General features: G+C 35.7%; 1 protein-coding gene across 3 annotated transcripts in view; it reads left to right on the top strand.

Annotated features, from left to right (window-relative positions):
* SLC39A10 (solute carrier family 39 member 10) overlaps positions 1–19,711 on the top strand; it is a 141,556-nt gene that overhangs the window by 107,937 nt on the left and 13,908 nt on the right. For all 3 annotated transcript variants that reach the window (XM_043910526.1, XM_043910524.1, XM_043910525.1), the window contains 5 exons: positions 5,683–5,852; positions 7,908–8,096; positions 14,327–14,447; positions 15,649–16,017; positions 17,135–17,215. In XM_043910526.1, the coding sequence (XP_043766461.1) occupies positions 5,683–5,852; positions 7,908–8,096; positions 14,327–14,447; positions 15,649–16,017; positions 17,135–17,215 (930 nt within the window). The remainder of the gene's footprint in view (positions 1–5,682; positions 5,853–7,907; positions 8,097–14,326; positions 14,448–15,648; positions 16,018–17,134; positions 17,216–19,711) is intronic.

Here is a 19,711-nt window from a genome sequence, read left to right as displayed (position 1 = left end):
ACTAATAGCCTTTTCTTTTTCTACAGTTTCTTAAAAAACTCTAGTTATTTATTTTCACATTAGCTGTGGGTTATGACTTAGCATTGTCTATGTCATAATATTGATACAGTCTATATATTTTAACAAAACTGTTGACAGATGCTTGACTATAGTAATATTGAAAATTGCACTTCATTCAATCTAAAAAACCTTAGAGAAAAGTGTACTTGCTTTGAAAACAATTACATGACTAATAGTGAATATTGATTAGTTGTTTGCAGGTGGTTATTAGCATTGTCAGAAATGAAACTTGAATTAATTATGTCCTTATAGATGTTAATAATTGTTAGAATGCCCTGCTAATAATTATTTTTAATGACTGCTGCACCATTTAAGAAGGTTAACTTGTTCTGTATAAATCTCCCATAGTGACACAGCCACTACCTCATTAACTGTTCAAAGACTGCTGTAAACCAAATATGCTATATACTGTGGATGTTAGAAATCATTTGTTTCTCAAGATTGGCTCATTTAGTCATAGAGTTGACCCTAGTTTAATTACCAAGGGGGGGTTGTGAATAGGCTGCTAAGCATTTTCCACCAATTAAAATGCTGAAACAGTATAGAAAACTGCCATCTTGCACATGCTTTGAACCAAGTTAATTAGAAAGTTTCCACAGATGAGCGCTTCTTTTTAAAAGAATGCATTTTCTCTCTAGATAATGAGAAAGGGAGTTGGTGAATAACTAAGCTTGAAGACCTTTAACGTTTTAAGCAACCTAATTTGCAGAATAAGTGAAGCTTGTTTCAGACATTTAGTGTTTTTTATTGCATACGGTATCCTGGGTACAAATAAAGAAAACATTTGCTAGTTGTACTTAATAGTTTGCATAGTGATGTTGGTATAAATTTTACAAGATTCCTTTCATTATTTGTCATTTATTGTTATTTTGGGTTTCTTTTGACTTTATACCAAACAAATTGTGATTTAAAAAAGACAAATAATTTGGTTGGAAATCAAAACAATTTTATTGGCTTTTTTTAACATCTAGGAAATTATGATATTTGAGCTTTAAATGTGTATGTTATTAATTCTGAAAATAAGTATGTACTTAAATAGCGTGGGAAAGTATTTCAAGGACAGTAAATTCAAAACAACTTTATTATTCATAGGTCAAAGAAACAGTAATTTTCCTTGAAGAATGTTTATAACTTGTTAGGAGAATGACTACTTAAAGTTTTAGTGCTAGGAAGCTAAAATTATTATTTAAAATTAATAAGAAATCAGCATAAGAAAACATATGATAACATAAACTTATGGGATAATGGGGCTATTTTGCTAATGAAACAGTTGTGGTGGAATAGTTGTAATCTATAGAAAATAAAAAAATTCTGATTTATCTGAAATAGGAAATTTGGCTCTTTTATTTCTTGACACTGGCAAAAATAAGTAATACTTTGTGTTAGATGGGTTATAGATATGTGAAATTAATTAGCTTTACGCTTACATGTATTTTCAATGGCATATATTCTGAAAATCTTGTGTAGCTACAAGTTTGGTAGTAACCTTTTGTCCCTCTTCCTCTGTCCTAATTAGCTCAAATTTTGAAAGAGTGATTGCCATTTGGATTAATAAAGTTAGTATTTCTTATTATTATCATGTTTAATTATACTTATTTTTCTTATAAATCCTTTTATATGAAGCTGTCTTCCCTTTTATATGAAGCTACTTTGGGAGAGACAAAAGTGATAAATAAGTCACTTGGCCAAGTATTCTCTGAAAATACTATGATTTACTGGAAATAACAATGGATGAAGAGGGGACTTTGGGTTTAGTTTTGACTTTGCCTTTTTAGCTAACTATTTAACTTTTTTATTATGCTAAAATATATATAACGTCAAATTTGCTGTCTTAACCATTGTGCATTTATTACATTCACAATGTTGTACAACCATGACACTATTTTTTACAACTTTTTGTCTTAACCACCAACCCGGATAGAAGCTGGGTTTCCCTGGTGGCTCAGCTGGTAGAGAATCCACCCGCAATGTGGGAGACCTGGGTTCAGTCCCTGGGTTGAGAAGATCCCCTGGAGAAGAGAATGGCTACCCACTCCAGTATTCTGGCCTGAAGAATTCCATGAGCTGTATAGTTCATGGGGTTGGAAAGAGTTGGATATAACTGAGCAACTTTCACTTTCAGATAGAAGCTATGTAATTATTAAGCAATAATTCATTTCCCCCTTAACCTCAGCCCCCAGTAACCTCTAACCTTCTTTTGTCTCTGAATTTGACTGTTCTAGATAGTTCAGTTAAGTGGAATCATACAGTGTTTGTCTTTTTGTCTGCTTTACTGTGAAATACTCAACATAATGTTTTTTTTCCCTAATGTAGGAAATTGTTTAGTTTTATTTTAGTTTTTATAAATGTATTTATAAATGTATTTATTTTGGCTTTGCTGGATCTTCATTGCTGTTCGAGCTTTTCTTAGCCGTGGCAAGGGGGAGCTACTCTCTAGTTGCGGTGCACAGGCTTCTCATTGCGGCGGCTTCTCTTGTGGAGCACAGACTCTAGGGCCCTCGGGCTTCAGTCATTTTGGCTTCTGGTCTCTGGAGCACAGGCTTAATAGTTGTGGTACACAGGCCTAGTTGTTCTGTGGCACGTGGGATCCTTCTGGACCCAGGACCAGCCCCGCATCTCCTGCCTTGGCAGGCGGACTCAATCATTGAGCCACCAGAGAAACCCTCAGCATAATGTTTTTAAGGTTCATCCATGTTATAGCATGTATCAGAACCTCATCCCTTTTTATTGATTAAGTAATATTCCATGGCATATATACACCACATTTTGTTAATCCATTCATTCATCAATGTATGCTTGCCTATTGTGAATAATGCTCTAATGAATACCAGCATGCATGTATCTGAGTTTCTTCTTGGATGTTGGGCAATGCTGTGACCTAAGGCTTTTGCAGGATTATGTTTTCTTGAGTTTCTCTGAGTTTCAAATGTCAGCACAAATACCAGTGGTTTTCTAATCGTTAAATGAGCTACTCTCTATCAGACATTTCTTTTAGTTTACAGATTTGCTTTCTAAGGTGTATGAGAAAGACATATAATTAACAGCACTGATAAGTGAGAAATTATACCTGGGAGTGTGCAGTATGTGACATATACCCATTTGGGCACATATGAACTTGTATACCCTTTAACACACAGACTCTCCTTTAATTACATGTGTAAACACTTGTCTAATTTGTGTATCAATCTGCTAGTGATTGGTCTTCAGTTATAATGTATTTGGTCTTCCCTGGTGGTTCAGACGGTAAAGAATCTGCCTGCAATGTAAGAGACCTGGGTTTGATCCCTGTGTTGGGATGTCCCCTGGAGAAAGAAATGGGCAACCCACTCCAGTATTCTTGTCTGGAGAGTTCCATTGACAGAGGAGCCTCGCAGGCTACAGTTCATGGGGTCTCAGAGTCAGACGCAGCTGAGCGACTTACACTACAATGTATTTAGCTCACCTGTTAGCATACTGGCAATTGATTTTCACCAAATTAGATTTTATTTGGTTACTTGAGTTTTGACTAATTGACCAAAAGTCACTTGAGATTGTAAATCATCACAGAACATTTTAAAATGTTTATGGCTTCATAGACTCTTTATTCTGTGCTTTTTCTTTAATTTATTGATTAAAGTATCTTTTAGATTGGCTCTTTCTGAGATATATTGCCTCTAGATTGGATTATTGACAAACTAAGGAAAAATATATTTGGGAAGGGAGAGTTGTGTATTAATATGTAAAACATTTTATCTGCAGGTTTAGTGTTTTCATTATTAGCCTTGGTGTTTCCCTAAATTATTGTACCTTTTGTTCTCTCCTTTTTAAATTATCTTCCCCCAGTAGTTTGATTGGAGCTAGAGAGCTGCAGTAGTTTTGACAAAGCTTTTTTCATTTAGTTGACCAGTAACTTGATTGCTTCCTTGACTTCATGTATACTTAACGGTCTCTTTTCTCCAACTAGGCTCTCCCACCCACTTGATTTTATTGTTCCAATCTACATGGGGCACACACAAATAAAGTAACTTAACTTGATCATCATTATGAAGTCAGTCTTTAAACCTTGTTTGACCTTATATTTTTCTTTATACGACACATTATTTTTTGTTTGTTTTTAACCCCAGTTCCCTGTGCCTGGTAGTCCCAGCCATAGTTGGGAGAAATTTCCTTATTTTTTGGATCCACTAACCAAGATGTTGCCTTTATAATGAATCTTTCCTTGACCTTGATTCTTTGAGAATTGAATTTCTGTTCCTTTATTGCCCCAAAATCCTTAAAAAGGATGGAAGCCAGTATATTCAGTCTATGGCTGTGTTTCAATCTTTTTTGACCCTTCAGCTTCCCAGTGTTTATATCGTAGTAATTATCTGTTACATATAGGGTAAATCACAGTGCTTCCATTAGTAACAGATGACCTATTGTTTTATTCAGAACTAATTTAGCTAACGAGAATTAGCTGTAGCATTAAGGTTATTGGATAGTGTGACTAAAATGTCCAGTGAATAAACACAGTTTTATTGATAGTTTAGCATTTAGCAGGTCAATTAAAGTTTTTTCTTATCTATCTTTATTTCTGTCTTTGAAAATTTTAAGTTATCTTGATCAAGAAATGCATTTTTCCTTTATTCATTTATCATAAAACTTGACATAAAATCTTTCAGCAGATTTATAGTCCTGTTAGATTTGATTAGGAAAATATCATTTTAGATTAAACCTTTTCTAAAGTATCACTCTTCAGTGAAATTTTATGTAAGTATTAAACAAAGTTTAAAACATTTCTGTTTTGTTTTAGGCCATTAAAAAAAAGTAATCTCTCATTTTAAATGAAAATGCCTCACTCCCTGAACCACTGGCATTAATCTGTGATACCGGCTTATGAATAGCCTAGAAAAAGAAATGTGCACAAAATTCCACCTGTTTCTTACAGGTCATGAAAACATTTCTCCTGTGCTCTGATACACTTAAAACTATATAGTGAAATTTTAAAAGTAGTAACTTATACAGAAAACTAAATTGGGGGAAAGGGAATTTGTAACTGGGTATGGAAGAAGGATGATACCAAGGAAAGCAGGACTGAATTATCTTTTGTAAAAATAATAAATGGAATACAATAAAGCAACCAGTAATAGGCTTTTTTGGCCTTATCTGAGTATATTTCTATTTGGAGCTAATATTTAAAAGTTTCTTAGACTTTGTATTGGGAAGATTTCCATAGATTATAGTGTGTTGGATACTTAGATTCTTTAATGCTCACAGGAGAGTTTTATAATTAGAGTCTCTAAGTAAACAGTTTTATTGCTGTGACTGTGCCTTTTAACATTAGCAAAATTTTATTTAAATCTAAATAGTGTAAGTGAACCACAGCTTTAAGTCATTTTAAGCCCCTGTTTCTAATAAGGTGGATCACTGAAAATACTATTTCTAACTTGGTCTGAGTTTAATTCTTTTTTAAGTATTCAAGGTAACCACCTTGAATATAATTGTTTTGTTTTTAAACACAGTAGTGCCAAAATACAAAGTTTCTTAAAAAACAGTCTGGATATGATAATCAGTCTTCCATGACTCATTTATCTTATGTTTATTCGTTGGAGCTTTTTTGTTTATAATGGCATACTAATATTGATCATTACTTTCTTCCTACAGCGTGGATCTGTGGTATCATTTCTATCACTGTCATCAGCCTGCTTTCCTTGCTAGGCGTGATCTTGGTTCCCATCATTAACCAAGGATGCTTCAAATTCCTTCTTACATTCCTCGTTGCACTAGCTGTAGGAACAATGAGTGGAGACGCCCTTCTTCATCTGCTGCCCCATGTAAGAAACCTTTTAAATCTTTTTAAGAAGTAAAAGTATTTCAGCTAAGAGGGTCCTTTATTAGCAAGCTGTAGCATACTAATCTAATATTTCTGTTGTTATATTGCTTATAGGATGAAGTATTTTTTCATTTGTACAGTTTTAAATTTAGTGTTTTTAAAATCGAATTTATTAGATTTTAAAATAGCAAAAACTGATAGTGTCAGTTATGTCTTCACTTGTCACAACATACACATATCGGATTATCACAATGCTCATTTTAACTCTCTTACAATTACATATGTCACTTATACCTCAGTGAAGCCGAAATTTTAAAAATGCTCTATTAACAGTTCTGAAAGTGAATATTTAGTGATCAGTGAGTGTTTTATCTTTGTGGTTTCTCAAGAAAGCCATTAGAAGAAATGTATATGGTATTTTATAATGATGGTGCACATAGCCAGTGCTCCACAGGCATCTTTATTTGAGCAGGAATAGGCAGACATCTTCAGTTGATGATTTTAGGTGTTTAACCTCTTTACACATGGGGCCATTTATCTTTTCACCTGCTGTACCACTTGTGTTCTTATATTTGGGAACACTTCTAATGATATGATAAGTCCACACTCCTGGGTCTCCCAGCTGGTGCAGTGGTAAAGAATCCACCTGCCAATGCAGAAGACGCAAGGGACGCTGTTTCGATCCCTGGGTAGGGAAGACCCCCTGGAGGAGGAAACGGTAACTCACTCCAGTATTCTTGCCCGAAAAATCCCATGGACAGAGGAGCCTGGTGGGCTGAGTCAGACATGCCGGGGCACTTGTGCGGGCACATGCACCACACTCCGGGTTCCTTGCTTCTCAACCTTTAAAAGGCTTATTACCAGTTAAGAGTGTTTGAACCAGTATTGCTGTCTTTTCTTCAAATTATGGAAACAACAGAGCTTTTTTCTTTTCTGAATGTAAGATTATAGACTTGAATATTGAAGTTCTCATCTCTTCCCTTCTGGAGTACTTGGGAGACAGTATTTATTTGTGTGTTCGCTACACCTGTTCTTCCCCTCTGCACTCCTGATTGAGAAGACCCGATCTAGTGTCTGGGACACTGTATGGCATTGCTTTTTAAAAAGTTAATATTAAGACTGTGCATATGCATTTTTTGCTGCTGATTTATTCTATGTGACCTATTTTCCCATTTATTTTAACCCCTTGCCTGCCCTTTGTCCCTGGCCACCAAGCGTAGCAACAGTCTGCTTCAGAACTGGGCCAGCAGTTGAAGTGCAGACAGTGTTTAAGTGCTATTTAACTCATTTATTTTCTTAAGAAGTGTTAATTAAATGAAGCTATTACCTTTTGTAACAGTCTTATCTTCTTTAAGAGGTTTAGAAACCTCTTCTGTTGACCACTTGCAAATAAGGAAAGAATGTAAATAAATGTTACAAGGAGGGAAAATACTGAGGACCAGTTCTCTTTTACATTCTCTAAGATTAATATGCTAGAACTTACGTGTTTTGCAGTTTTAAAAGAGCTTTGTTTCTGTACACACATTTATTTTTGCTAAAGATTTTAAAAATGTAGAAAATTAAACACATTTATATACTTATGCTCATGTTCAACAGTATATGCAGACATAACATCTCATCACTTCTTTGAAATAATTTATAAAAGAAAAATATTATAAAAATTAGCTTAAGAGAAAGTTAGATTATAGGGAGTTAGAAATGGTTACCTGCTGGTAAATTAGTCTATTTTAGTTTTACAGTTAATAAGTCTTATATCTGGGTCATATTTAACTTCAGTTTACAAAGGACCCATCATTGCCTCTATTACTCCTGGATTGATTCTGTCACTATAGGATGTATTAATATCTTAACCCCGATAGCTGTTTGAAATTTTTGGTCTTTGTTTTATATTTACCATGAAGTGTAGTATTTTCCAGACCACTGAGTATAACAAAATTGAATGGAAGACTACTTATATTCAAGTGATGTAACAGGGGATTTTTTTTTTCTGGAGATTATATTCTCAAAGTAGCATTTTAATTACTGGTTTAGAAGCTTTTCTTATTCTCATTAATAGTCTCAGGGTGGACATGATCACAGTCATCAACATGCACATGGGCATGGACATTCTCATGGACACGAATCTAAGAAGTTTCTTGAAGAATATGATGCTGTATTGAAAGGACTTGTTGCTCTAGGAGGCATTTACTTATTATTTATCATCGAACATTGCATTAGAATGTTTAAGCACTACAAACAGCAAAGGGTAAGTATTTTTTAATTATTTGTTTTCTGAAAGGTAGAACTCAAAACCTTTATTTTCGGGAAGGCCTTGTGTTTTTTCTTAATCATGGTGTTGGTATGTGTTAAATATCATTGAATAGATTGTCTTCAGAGGAAAAACTGATCTTTGCCAGTTTTTTTTTGTTATTACATTTGTTTTAGCATTTATAATCAAGATATAGGAGTCCATTTTCAGTTAATTTTGTGTTGCTTCTTATCTAGTTAACTTATATAGTCTGGAAAAATATTGACCAATTTATGCTTACTAAAAATGCAAAAATGTATAAATAGAAGCAAGTCTAATTGGTCTTCATAGGTAATATTTTCAAGTATTAGAAGCTATCATTGACATATCTTTTAATGACAATGTTCTCACACAACAAATTTCTATACCAGAAATGTCTTGCCAGTGGTGTAAGTAAGTACTAGAGGTAAGAAGAATTTAGATTCAGAGGGCTTTGGGGGAAGAAAATATTAACGAAATGAAGGATTTGGTGGTTCATTTAAAGTAACAAAACACTTTGGAGATGGTACTTAGACTATTGATTAAATGCCCTGTTTGTCATGAACTGTCTTTCAGGTCACATTTAGTAGAATAAGACAAATATCTAAAAGAATTTTTCCCACAAGAAGATAAGATACTGTCATTCACTATGATTTACACACTTCCTGTTCACATCTGTCTCTCAGGCTCTTCTTGAATACATCTCATTAACATGATTGTGACATTGCTGCTGATTGTTTTCAGTATATTCTGTTTAGGTAAATCCTAGAGGACATTTTTAGAAAGCTTCACAAAACAACAAGTTAGAAAATTTTTACATTTTCTTAATTAGCTACAAATACTGAAAAAAAAAATCTTCAAGAACAGTGAGTAGTCACTGTCATCATAATATATACAGTCCACTCTTAGAACTTTAATGCTGTTTTTTTACAGATATATTCTTGTTTGTGTATGTATGTTTTTGTATATATCCTCTTGGGACATATGGCTTAGAATAGAACTCTGAACTGGGATTCAGAAAGAGTGATTCTGTTTCTTGTCTGTCTACAAACTAGCTCTGAAACTTTGATTCATCCATCATGACTTCTTGTTATCTAAATGCATGAGGAAATAAATCCTACTTCTCATCTGTATTTTCATGTCATATTCCAAGTAGTGTATTTAATTTTCATGACCATCTTTTAGTCAGGGCATTGTATGTAATTGCTTCCAGAGGAGATTTGATCAAGATGGTGCATTCAGTGAAGTGTTACCTCAGGAGTGGTCAAAGGACCTGGGAAGGATCAACTTAGAGAAAAGTGAAAGAGATCTAACAGCATTTGGCTTGTGAAAGGTCATGTGAAAGGTCATGTGGATAGCTGAAGAATTGACAATGGTGGGAGGGATGCCAAGGTAAGATTGACTGGAAGGAAATGAATCAGAGATTACTGCAGGATATTTAGAGGAGAGGTGAAGAGGTCTTGAGTCATGGCATGGGGAAGAGAATGTGATTAAGAGAATTATTTAAATGAGAGAATCAAGAAGAAGTTGATTAGATAAACAATTTAAAGTCCATCTCTGTAAATAACAAATTTAGAACACAATACAAATTGCAGGGTTATAAAAAAGTTTTGGAATTACTGTGAGGCTCTAATTGTTTTCAATTGTGTGTTCTAACAATGATGCAAAGAAACAGGAAAACAATAGAATGGGAAAGACTAGAGATCTCTTCAAGAAAATTAGAGACATCAAGGGAACATTGCATGCAAAGATGGGCACAATAAAGGACAGAGATGGTATGGACCTAACAGAAGCAGAAGATATTAAGAAGAGGTAACAAGAATATACAGAAGAACTATACAAAAGAGATCTTAATGACTCAGATAATGACGATGGTGCAATAACTTACCTAGAGCCAGACATCCTGGAATGTGAAATCAAGTGGACCTTAGGAAGTATCACTAGGAACAAAGCTAGTGCGGGTGATGGGATTCCAGCTGAGCTATTTCAAATCCTAAAAGATGATGCTGTGAAAGTGCTGCACTCAATATGCCAGCAACTTTGGAAAACTCAGCAGTGGCCACAGGACTGGAAAAGGTCGATTTTCATTCCAATCCCAAAGAAAGGCAATGCCAAAGAATGCTCAAACTAATGCACAACTGCACTCATCTCACATACTAGCAAAGTAATGCCCAAAATTCTCCAAGCTAGTATGTGAACCATGAACTTCCAGATGTTCAAGCTGGATTTAGAAAAGGCAGAGAAACCAGAGATCAAATTGCCAACGTCCATTGGATCATAGAAAAAGCAAGAGAATTCCAGAAAAACATCTGTTTCATTGACTATGCTAAAACCTTTGACTCTGTGGATCACAGCAAACTGTGGAAAATTCTTCAAGAGATGGGAATTCCAGACCACCTTACCTGCCTCCTGAGAAACCTGTATGCAGGTCAAGAAGCAACAGTTAGAACTGGACATGGAACAACACACTGGTTCCAAATAGGAAAAGGAGTACGTCAAGGCTGTATATTGTCACCCTGCTTATTTAACTTACATGCAGAGTACATCATGTGAAATGCTGGGCTGGATGAAGCACAAGCTGGAGTCAAGATTGCTGGGAGAAATAACAAATAACCTCATATATGCAGATGATACCACTCTGATGGCAAAAAGCAAAGAGGAACTAAAGAACCTCTTGATGAAAGTGAAAGAGGAGAGTGAAAAAGCTGGCTTAAAACTCAACATTCAAAAAATCAAGATCGTGGCATCCAGTCCCATCACTTCATGGCAAATAGATGGAGAAACAATGAAAACAATGACAGACTTTATTTTCTTAGGCTCCAAAATCACTGCAGATGGTGATTGCAGCCATGAAATTAAAAGACGCTTTTTCCTTGGAAGAAAATCTATGACCAACCTAGACAGCATATTACAAAGCAGGGACATTACTTTGCCAACAGAGGTACATCTAGTCAAAGCTACGTTTTTTTTTCAGTAGTCATGTATGGATGTGAGAATTGGATTATAAAGGAAGCTGAGCACCGAAGAATTGATGGTTTTGACCTGTGGTATTGGAGAAGACTCTTGAGAGTCCCTCGGACTTCAAGGAGATTGAACCAGTCAGTCCTCAAGGAAATCAGCCCAGAATATTCATTGGAAGGACTGATGCTGAAGCTGACACTTCAGTACATTGGCCACCTGATCTGAAGAGCCAAGTCATTAGAAAAGACCCTGATGCTGGGAAAGATTGAAGGCAGGCGGACAAGACAATGACAGAGGATGAGGTGGTTGGATGGCATCACAGATTCAATGGACGTGAGTTTGAGCAAGCTCTGGGAGATGATGGACAGAGAAGTCTGGTGTGCTGCGGTCCATGGGGTCACAAAGAGACGGACATACTGAGTGACTGAGCAACAATAATGCTGAAGCAGCAAATATATATTTGATGGGTACTAAATATTAGAGACTGTATGGTTTACAGATAAATATAAAATGTAGTCATTTAAGAGTTCAGAGTAAATAAATTTTTTATAATTTAATCTTGAACTCGTTTTGAACCTAGACTTACTGACAAAATTAAAGAAATTTTTATAAAGCAAACTGATGCATGAGAACAGAATTGTCAAAGCCTGGCAATTTTTTGTAAATTTGAAATTGTGGGAAGTTAAAATCTGAAAAATATACCATTCTCTATGTGGCATTCTAAATGTAATAGTAAGGCTTTCTTCAAGTATACCAAAGAAAAGAGTCTAGGTAGATAAATCAGTTCACCTCCTTTATGATAAATAGGACAATAAGTAACCTAAGATGAAAAAGTATATAGTGTTTTTTTGAAGAAAGGTAATTAGTGATACTTGAGTAGAACAGACGTTTGTTGTTCTGTGTAGACAAATCAACTATTGGAAGGAAGCTTTCAGAACACAAGTTAAGTAACATACCAGATGCTGACTGGTTTCAGCAAGTTGGGGCTTTGAGGGTAGTCACTTGGCAAGATTTTAGGCAAATCGACAGTCAGAAACAGAGCAGTTAAATTCCCAGCTGGTGTTTTACTTTCTGTATCTGTCTCATTGGCTTTTGTACTGTTGTTGTCTCCTCCTTCCTTTTTTTTCTTCATCTCATGTTAAAACTGCTGTTTCTTTTCTTCTCTTTAGGGTGTCTCCATATTACTTTCTTTTGAACATTTTCTGTTTCCTCAGTTTCTATTATCTATTGCTATGAAGCAAAACAACCCCAAGCCCCCAAAATAGGCAGGATTCAGTGGGACAGTTATTTTGCTCCACATGGTATCAGCTTGAGTGACTCACTCAAACTCTGCTGGTCTGCGTTGACTAGGGCAGTTCAGGGCTGGAAAGGTCTCAGAATGCCTCAGTCTGTTTCTGCATCTTGGTACTCCTCCACATGGCCTCTCTTCAGAGTCTAGACTGAGCTTCTTCATAGCATAGTGGGCAAATTCCCTGAGGAAAAAGCAAAAGGTGCCAGGCTTATCTCAGACTAGGCCAGAACCGGCACAGAATCACTTCTGTTGGATTCTGTTTGGTCAAAGCAAGTCAAAAGACCTGCGAAAATTTAGGGACAAGGAATTCAGTTCAGTTCAGTTGCTCAGTCGTGTCTGACTCTTTGCGACTCCATGAACCACAAGACACCAGTCCTCCCTGTCCATCACCAACTCCCGGAGCTTACCCAAACTCATGTCCATCGAGTCGGTGGTGCCATCCAACCATCTCATCCTCTGCCGTCCCCTTCTCCTCCGGCCCTCAATCCTTCCCAGCATCAGGGTTCTCCAATGAGTCAGCTCTTCGCATCAGGTGGCCAAAGTATTGGAGTTTCAGCTTCAGCATCAGTCCTTCCAATGAACACCCAGGACTGATCTCCTTTAGGATGGACTGATTGGATCTCCTTGCAGTCCAAGGGACTCTCAAGATTCTTCTCCAACACCACAGTTCAAAAGCATCAGTTTTTCCGCGCTCAGCTTTCTTTATAGTCCAACTGTCACATCCATACATGACCACTGGAAAAACTATAGCCTTGACTAGACGGACCTTTGTTGCTTTTTAATATGCTGTCTAGGTTGGTCATAACTTTCCTTCCAAGGAGTACGCGTCTTTTAATTTCATGGCTGCAGTCACCATCTGCAGTGATTTTGGAGCCCAAAAAAGTAAAGTCAGCCACTGTTTCCCCATCTATCTGCCATGAAGTGATGGGACCGGATGCCATGATCTTAGTTTCCTGAATAGATTCCACCATAAGATGCCTTATGGATGGAAAAGAATAGTTATACAGGGAGAAAAGAAATTGATAGTGACCATCTTTGGAGACTCTACTGCACGTTCAGCTAGCCATAACAAATCTACTTATTGCAGCAGTTAGAAGACTTAAACATCTGAAACGTAGTCCACAGCCTATTAGCAAAACCAACAAGGATTTACTTTCATTCTGTTATAAGATACTTATTGCTTTTTTAAAAGTGAACATTGATTAAAGTATAAATTTAAGTCAGAAGAGTTGTTAGTGATAGACTGATGAGAAGAAGCCAGACTATTAAGAGATAATGTAGGAAAATTCAAAACTAAACAATGAAATATAACAGACTTTATTAGTAGAGAACAGATTAAATGAGAAAGGAAAGTTGTCTTTATTGTAAAGCTGTTAAGTCAGTAATTAATTGGTCATTTTCATATATCACCTCATTTAATCCTTGGGAGAATCTCATTTTCGTTTTATAGATGAATATTTTTAGGGTTAATAAACTTGTCCAAGTGTCATAAATGTAAACTGTAGATTTAGGATTTTAATTCAAGTTTGTCTCTATTATTTTCACATACAGGGGTAAGTGACATTGTGATAAATACAGAAAGAAATTCAAAGGAATAAGCTTTTATTTTTTAAAATTTCCCATTCCTACACAGTATTAAATGAGAGCAATATTACATCTATCGCACACATTTTTTTTGGGTTGCATATAATAATACAGTACTCTTTACCCTATTCTTACCTTGGAAATACATGAATTGGACCATTTAGTTGAATATTTGAAAAAAACATGCAAATTTAGTTGGAGTTTTCATCTGGTTAGACCTTTTGATTAATTTCTAAAAGTTTTTTCTCCTTTTCTAAATATTTTATAAAATTGGCACCATTTATTCCCATAGATGTTAACAGTGAATACTGTTGCTAATTGTGACTGCAGATTTAATGCTAATACCAGATTTTTCTTTTTTTTTTTTTTTCAGGGAAAACAGAAATGGTTTATGAAGCAGAATACAGAAGAATCGGCTATTGGAAGGAAGCTTTCAGATCATAAGTTAAATAATACACCAGATGCTGACTGGCTTCAGCTCAAGCCTCTTGCCGGTAGACAACAGTTCTGACTAAAGAGAATCTTTAAAATATAAAAACTGAAATTTTGTGTCTAAACTGTACCTGTGTTGTTTGAAATTTCTTGTCTTTGTGGCTTCTCTAATATTAGTTTCTTTTATTTCTTTATGTGTCTCAAATGATTTTGTTCATGTCTGATTATTTTCAGCCTTATTTATTACACTGGGATATAGGGCCAATTAATTATGTTACCAGGCAAGGAAAATACTGCACTTTTTACTTTACAGGAAAAAAAAATGAAACAAAACATCTTTAAATTAGAGTTTTATTTCTTGGTAATGCCCTCCATATATGATTGTTTTCATGTGAGAAAAGGAGAGAAGGCCTTTGTACTTAAAGGAGAGTGATCTTCTACATAAAAATCTCTGCTCATCCATTCATCTATTGTGTTTTGTGAATGTTGTAATGAGATAACTTAAAATTTTCAGGAAAACCTAATCTTTAACTCTAATTTTTCCCTTTTGTGAACTTATGTTTTCCCCTGAATATTACTAATGATTTTCTGTAGAAGAGGCAGCCTAGATATTAACTGTAGACTCTGCCCCCAAATACGTTTTGTGAAGCAAATCTTTGTCATATAATAGCTTTTGTAAACTAGGTGAGAAGCCAACTTTCATTTAAAAAAAATGTGACAGATGTTATCACTTAAGGGTTTTTAAACTTCATTTTCATAACAATCTAGAAATGTTCAGATATATAAAGCACCTCGAGGATGCAAGTGATTTAAATTTTCTTTGTTTTCTTAAATGATAAGAGAAAGTTAGAGTGGGTAAACTTTAAGTTTCCTTTGTTCTCTGAAAAATTATGGGTTTATTTTGTTACCGTGGGAGTTCTACAGTAACTTTCCACTCTTTTATTTTCAACTGTTGGTGATGTGCTCCGTAAGCTTCACAATGTCTTCATGAGTGCCAGTTTCTCTCCTCTCTTTGCCTGCTATTGATTTCAGTTCCCTTCATTTACTTCATCTGGTTCATCTTTTAGACTCTCAAAATCCCCGTTTATGTGTATGCATATTTACTTATTTGTTTTATTTGTTTTTTAATATCCATTTAGGAATTGTAAAAGACATTCACCTAGGAAATGTTCATTACACTGCTATTTTGTCTGGGTTTAAATTAAGTAAATATGCATTCATGTACTTGTTGATGAAGCATATCCTTTGCCATTATAAATATAGGAACTGATGACTCGGTTGTTTCTGAAGATCGACTAAATGAAACTGAACTGACTGATTTAGAAGGCCAGCAAGAATCCCCTCCTAAAAATTACCTTCGCATAGAAGAGGAGAAAATCATGGACCATTCTCACAGTGATGGAACGCATGCCATCCCCGAGCATGACCTCCATGCCGCTGCACAGAACCACCATGACGAGAGCAACACTGTGCTGAGGAAGTTCAGTCATCAGTGGCACCACAAGCATTCTCATCATTCACATGGTCCCTGCCATTCTGGAGCAGACCTGAAGGAAACAGGCATAGCTAACATCGCCTGGATGGTAATCATGGGAGATGGCATCCACAATTTCAGTGATGGGTTAGCAATTGGTAAGCAGGCTTAAAACCTGGGTTATAATTTGTTTTTCCTTAAGACCATTTTATGTTTTCCACTGTTTTAGTACTAATCTTGGAGCTTAACAAGTATACTATTATATATTAGTCCTGTCATTTGGCTTTTCCAAAGGCGATGGTAGTGTTTTTGGTAAGTTTACTTGGGGGCATAAAGGTATAATTTCAGTGGGTTTTTCTTTGAACATGTAAACAAACGTCTGCAGTATACTTCTTTAGTAACTTGATTTCTTATTGAAGGGATAGTTACCATATTGAAAAAGCTACCTTAACATATTTTCAAATACATTTATACATTTCCAAATGAGAACAAATGAATTTGAATCTTGGGTTTAAAAATTTTTTTATACTTAAAAAAGTGAAGAAAAATTTTACAATGGTAAAAATCCATTCTATCAAATTCAAACATATATCAGAATCTTATTAATATAAACTGATGTTACCAGTTTAGGAGAACATTAAATGTGATCAATGCATAATTTTCTTTTGAGATCCAGACTATTAAATACTTATTCAGAAGTAGGCTTTGGTTTCTTTCAGGAAACACTATATTTTTGAAGCTACAGTGGCTGTCATTGTTAAAGAGTAAAGAATTTTACAAGTAGTATCAAACGCATTTGTACCTCTGATTTCAGTATTTAGGACCATCCGACAAATAATAACTTATACCATTCATGCTCTATACCTAGAAAAGTTTGGATACGGATATTTTTAAATATTTAAATATCTATAAATATTAGTTTGCAAGAACAAGTGCAGTTACAGACTTACATGACTTAAAATTGAGGTCAGAGATTGAAGTAGTAAAGCTGTTAACTACTCTGAAGCTGTCAGTGAATTAGAAGATTACACAAATAGAGAATTTAATTCATAGGGAATATTCATTTCATTGAGTAGCTTTCTCTGGTTGTCACATGCCTGTTGCACTTCACTCTCTGTGTGTTCAAAAACTATAGTGTCTGAGATTAGTGAGTCACTCATACATTATGAAATTAGGTAAAAGAGAATGCATCTGCCATTATGAATGAAAATAGAAAAAGAGAATATCAGTAAATGTCACTTGGATTTTTTCCACCCACCTCCCCCCCAACCTTAGGAGCAGCTTTCAGTGCTGGATTGACTGGAGGAATCAGTACGTCTATAGCTGTCTTCTGTCATGAACTGCCACATGAATTAGGTAACATGATCTTAAAATTTATCAGATTTCATCAAATGTAAGAGTTATATAAATGCATCTAAATTTTAGAGATGTTAAAACATAAAAAATGGCTGATGGCAAGTATTCAGTGTCATCGTTCTCTTATTTACTGAAATTTTTGTTAATGTGTTTCCAAAAGTGTGTATTGTTTTTTATGTATTTTTATTTTATGTAAACAATATTAAGTCATAGCCCACTCTGTTTCTTAACTTATTTACTAATCAGTATATTTTTAACTCCATGAATTAATTTAATATGTTGTTTCTGCCTAGTACTTGAAGGTGCATATTTACCACATTTTTACATACTTAGCACCCAGTAATTGGACTTACCATGTATCCTTTAAATTCCTGCCACCACAGATAATGGTGCATTAAACATCTGTAGACTTGATGCTGAGAGACACTTGTGAGAACATCTTATGGGGTATATACCTGGGAACAGAACTGATGGATCCTAAGATATGCATGCCTGAGAGTATCATATCACTATCGAGAATGATCAAACTAGTGTCCTCTCTAGCAGTAACAACAGAATTCCTTTGTTTCCACATCCCTGGTAACGCTTAGCATTAACTCTCTAACTTTTGTCAATTTATAAGGTATACAGTGGTGTTCCTTTATTGTATTAATAGGCATTTATTGATACGGCAGTTGTTTTTTTAATTTCTCTTGTGTTTTGGTTTCCTCCTATAAATTGAAAAATGGAAGAAAAAATATGAACATACATTCACATAGAAAATGTCTGAGGGATATGAAGGTGACATAAATTTGAAAGAAAAAACACTGCATCTCTTGAGTATCCAAGGAATTTTTTTACGTGCCCTTTCTTCTGACTGAAATGTCTATCATTTTGACAATGTTTATCTTGATTGGTAGTACACTGATTGGCTCACTTTAAGTAGAATTAACTTATATAATTTTCTTAATTACTAACTGCTCACATAAAGTTAAAAAATCTCTTACTGCTCACTTGGTACTGATTCTTCAGGACTTGGTTCCTTACAGTTTTATTTACCTTGTCAACCATGGGCATATAATCATATATCTTGTTTATGCCCCGTAATCCTTCATCCAGACCCTTCATTATCTCTTCCTTGGGCAGTTTCCACAGGGAGTACTTACAGTTCTGGTTTCATTCTGTTCCAGTGTATCTTACATACCTATTGTCTTGACATATGCCCATGTTACTATGTGACTACATGTGACTTGCTTATTTAATCAAAATCTTTCAGTCCCCTTCCTTTGCATATAAAGTAAAAGCTGAGAGTCATTAATGTTCCTTTCAGTGACCTTCACATCCGGCTTCTACCTACCTTTTCAGCCTCACTCACTGAATTGCTCTTACTTGTTTTCGACTTCACCCAAACACAGCTCACCAAACCTGCACTCTGGGTGCCTGGCCTGTTTCTTTGCTTCTTCCCTCCCAATTGGCTTGTCCTGCTAGCTCTGTCCCTAGTGTAGCATGTTAAGTCTGTCTTCCTCTAACTTCAGAACTGCCCTCCAGTACACCATGCTTCAGATTTATCTTTCCTCCAAACTTTATCACTTACTTTCTCTAGGTCCTTCTTTTAATGCTTAGTATATCCCTTTTAGACATCCTATTTTCTTATAATGTAGGGTTTTTTGTGTGCAGATATTATATCTTACACTGTGAGATATATCTCACAGTTATATTTAACTGCTTTCCTATGCTAGTAAGAGAATGATGTACCAAATAACTTCCTTACACTTCAGTAGCAACACAAATCAAGACTGTCTGTCAGTTTTTATATACAAGAAACATTGCCTAATAGTTTTAACCCTTTTTTTTTTTTTTTTAAGTTTGCTTAGTAATAAACTTGGATAGTCACTCACACATCCGTAGTATGCCAGGAAAGCCTTCAGCTTCCTTCCTACCCACCCACTACCCTGTAAAAGGAATATGTCAGGTCACTTTATGATTTTAGTGTGGTTATACTGAATTCTCCTTAACCCACTTGCCATGCTCCATTTCAGCACAGCATTGGCAGCAGAGACTTTGGAAATGAGGGACGGTTGCCTTCCTGTCACTTCCCCTTCTTCCCCCTGTACTTTCTTACTGAAGGGAGGGACACACAGTGATAACTGCACATAAGACAAATGTATACACAGCTTACTGCCTAGGCAAGCCCTTGCTTGATACCCAGTGCAGAGTTCTGGTGAAAGCCTGAGCCAAGCTACCTCAGTGAAATATCGAGACTCCAAACCTCTACCTGTTCTACCCCACAAGCCAGAGATTAAGATGTTACTATTTGGGGCTCTCCTGGTGGCTGAGACAGTAAAGAATCTGCTTGCAATGCAGGGGGCCCAGGTTTGATCCCTGAGTCGGGAAGATCTCCTGGAGAAGGGAATGGCTACCCACTCTGGTATTCTTGCCTGGGAAATCCCATGGACAGAGGAGCCTGGTTGGCTACAGTCCATGGGGTCACAAAAAGTGGGACACAAATGAATGACT

This window comes from Cervus elaphus, chromosome 8, assembly GCF_910594005.1.
Source record: "Cervus elaphus chromosome 8, mCerEla1.1, whole genome shotgun sequence".
Classification (NCBI taxonomy): domain Eukaryota; kingdom Metazoa; phylum Chordata; class Mammalia; order Artiodactyla; family Cervidae; genus Cervus; species Cervus elaphus.
This window is presented reverse-complemented; position numbering and strand designations above follow the sequence as displayed.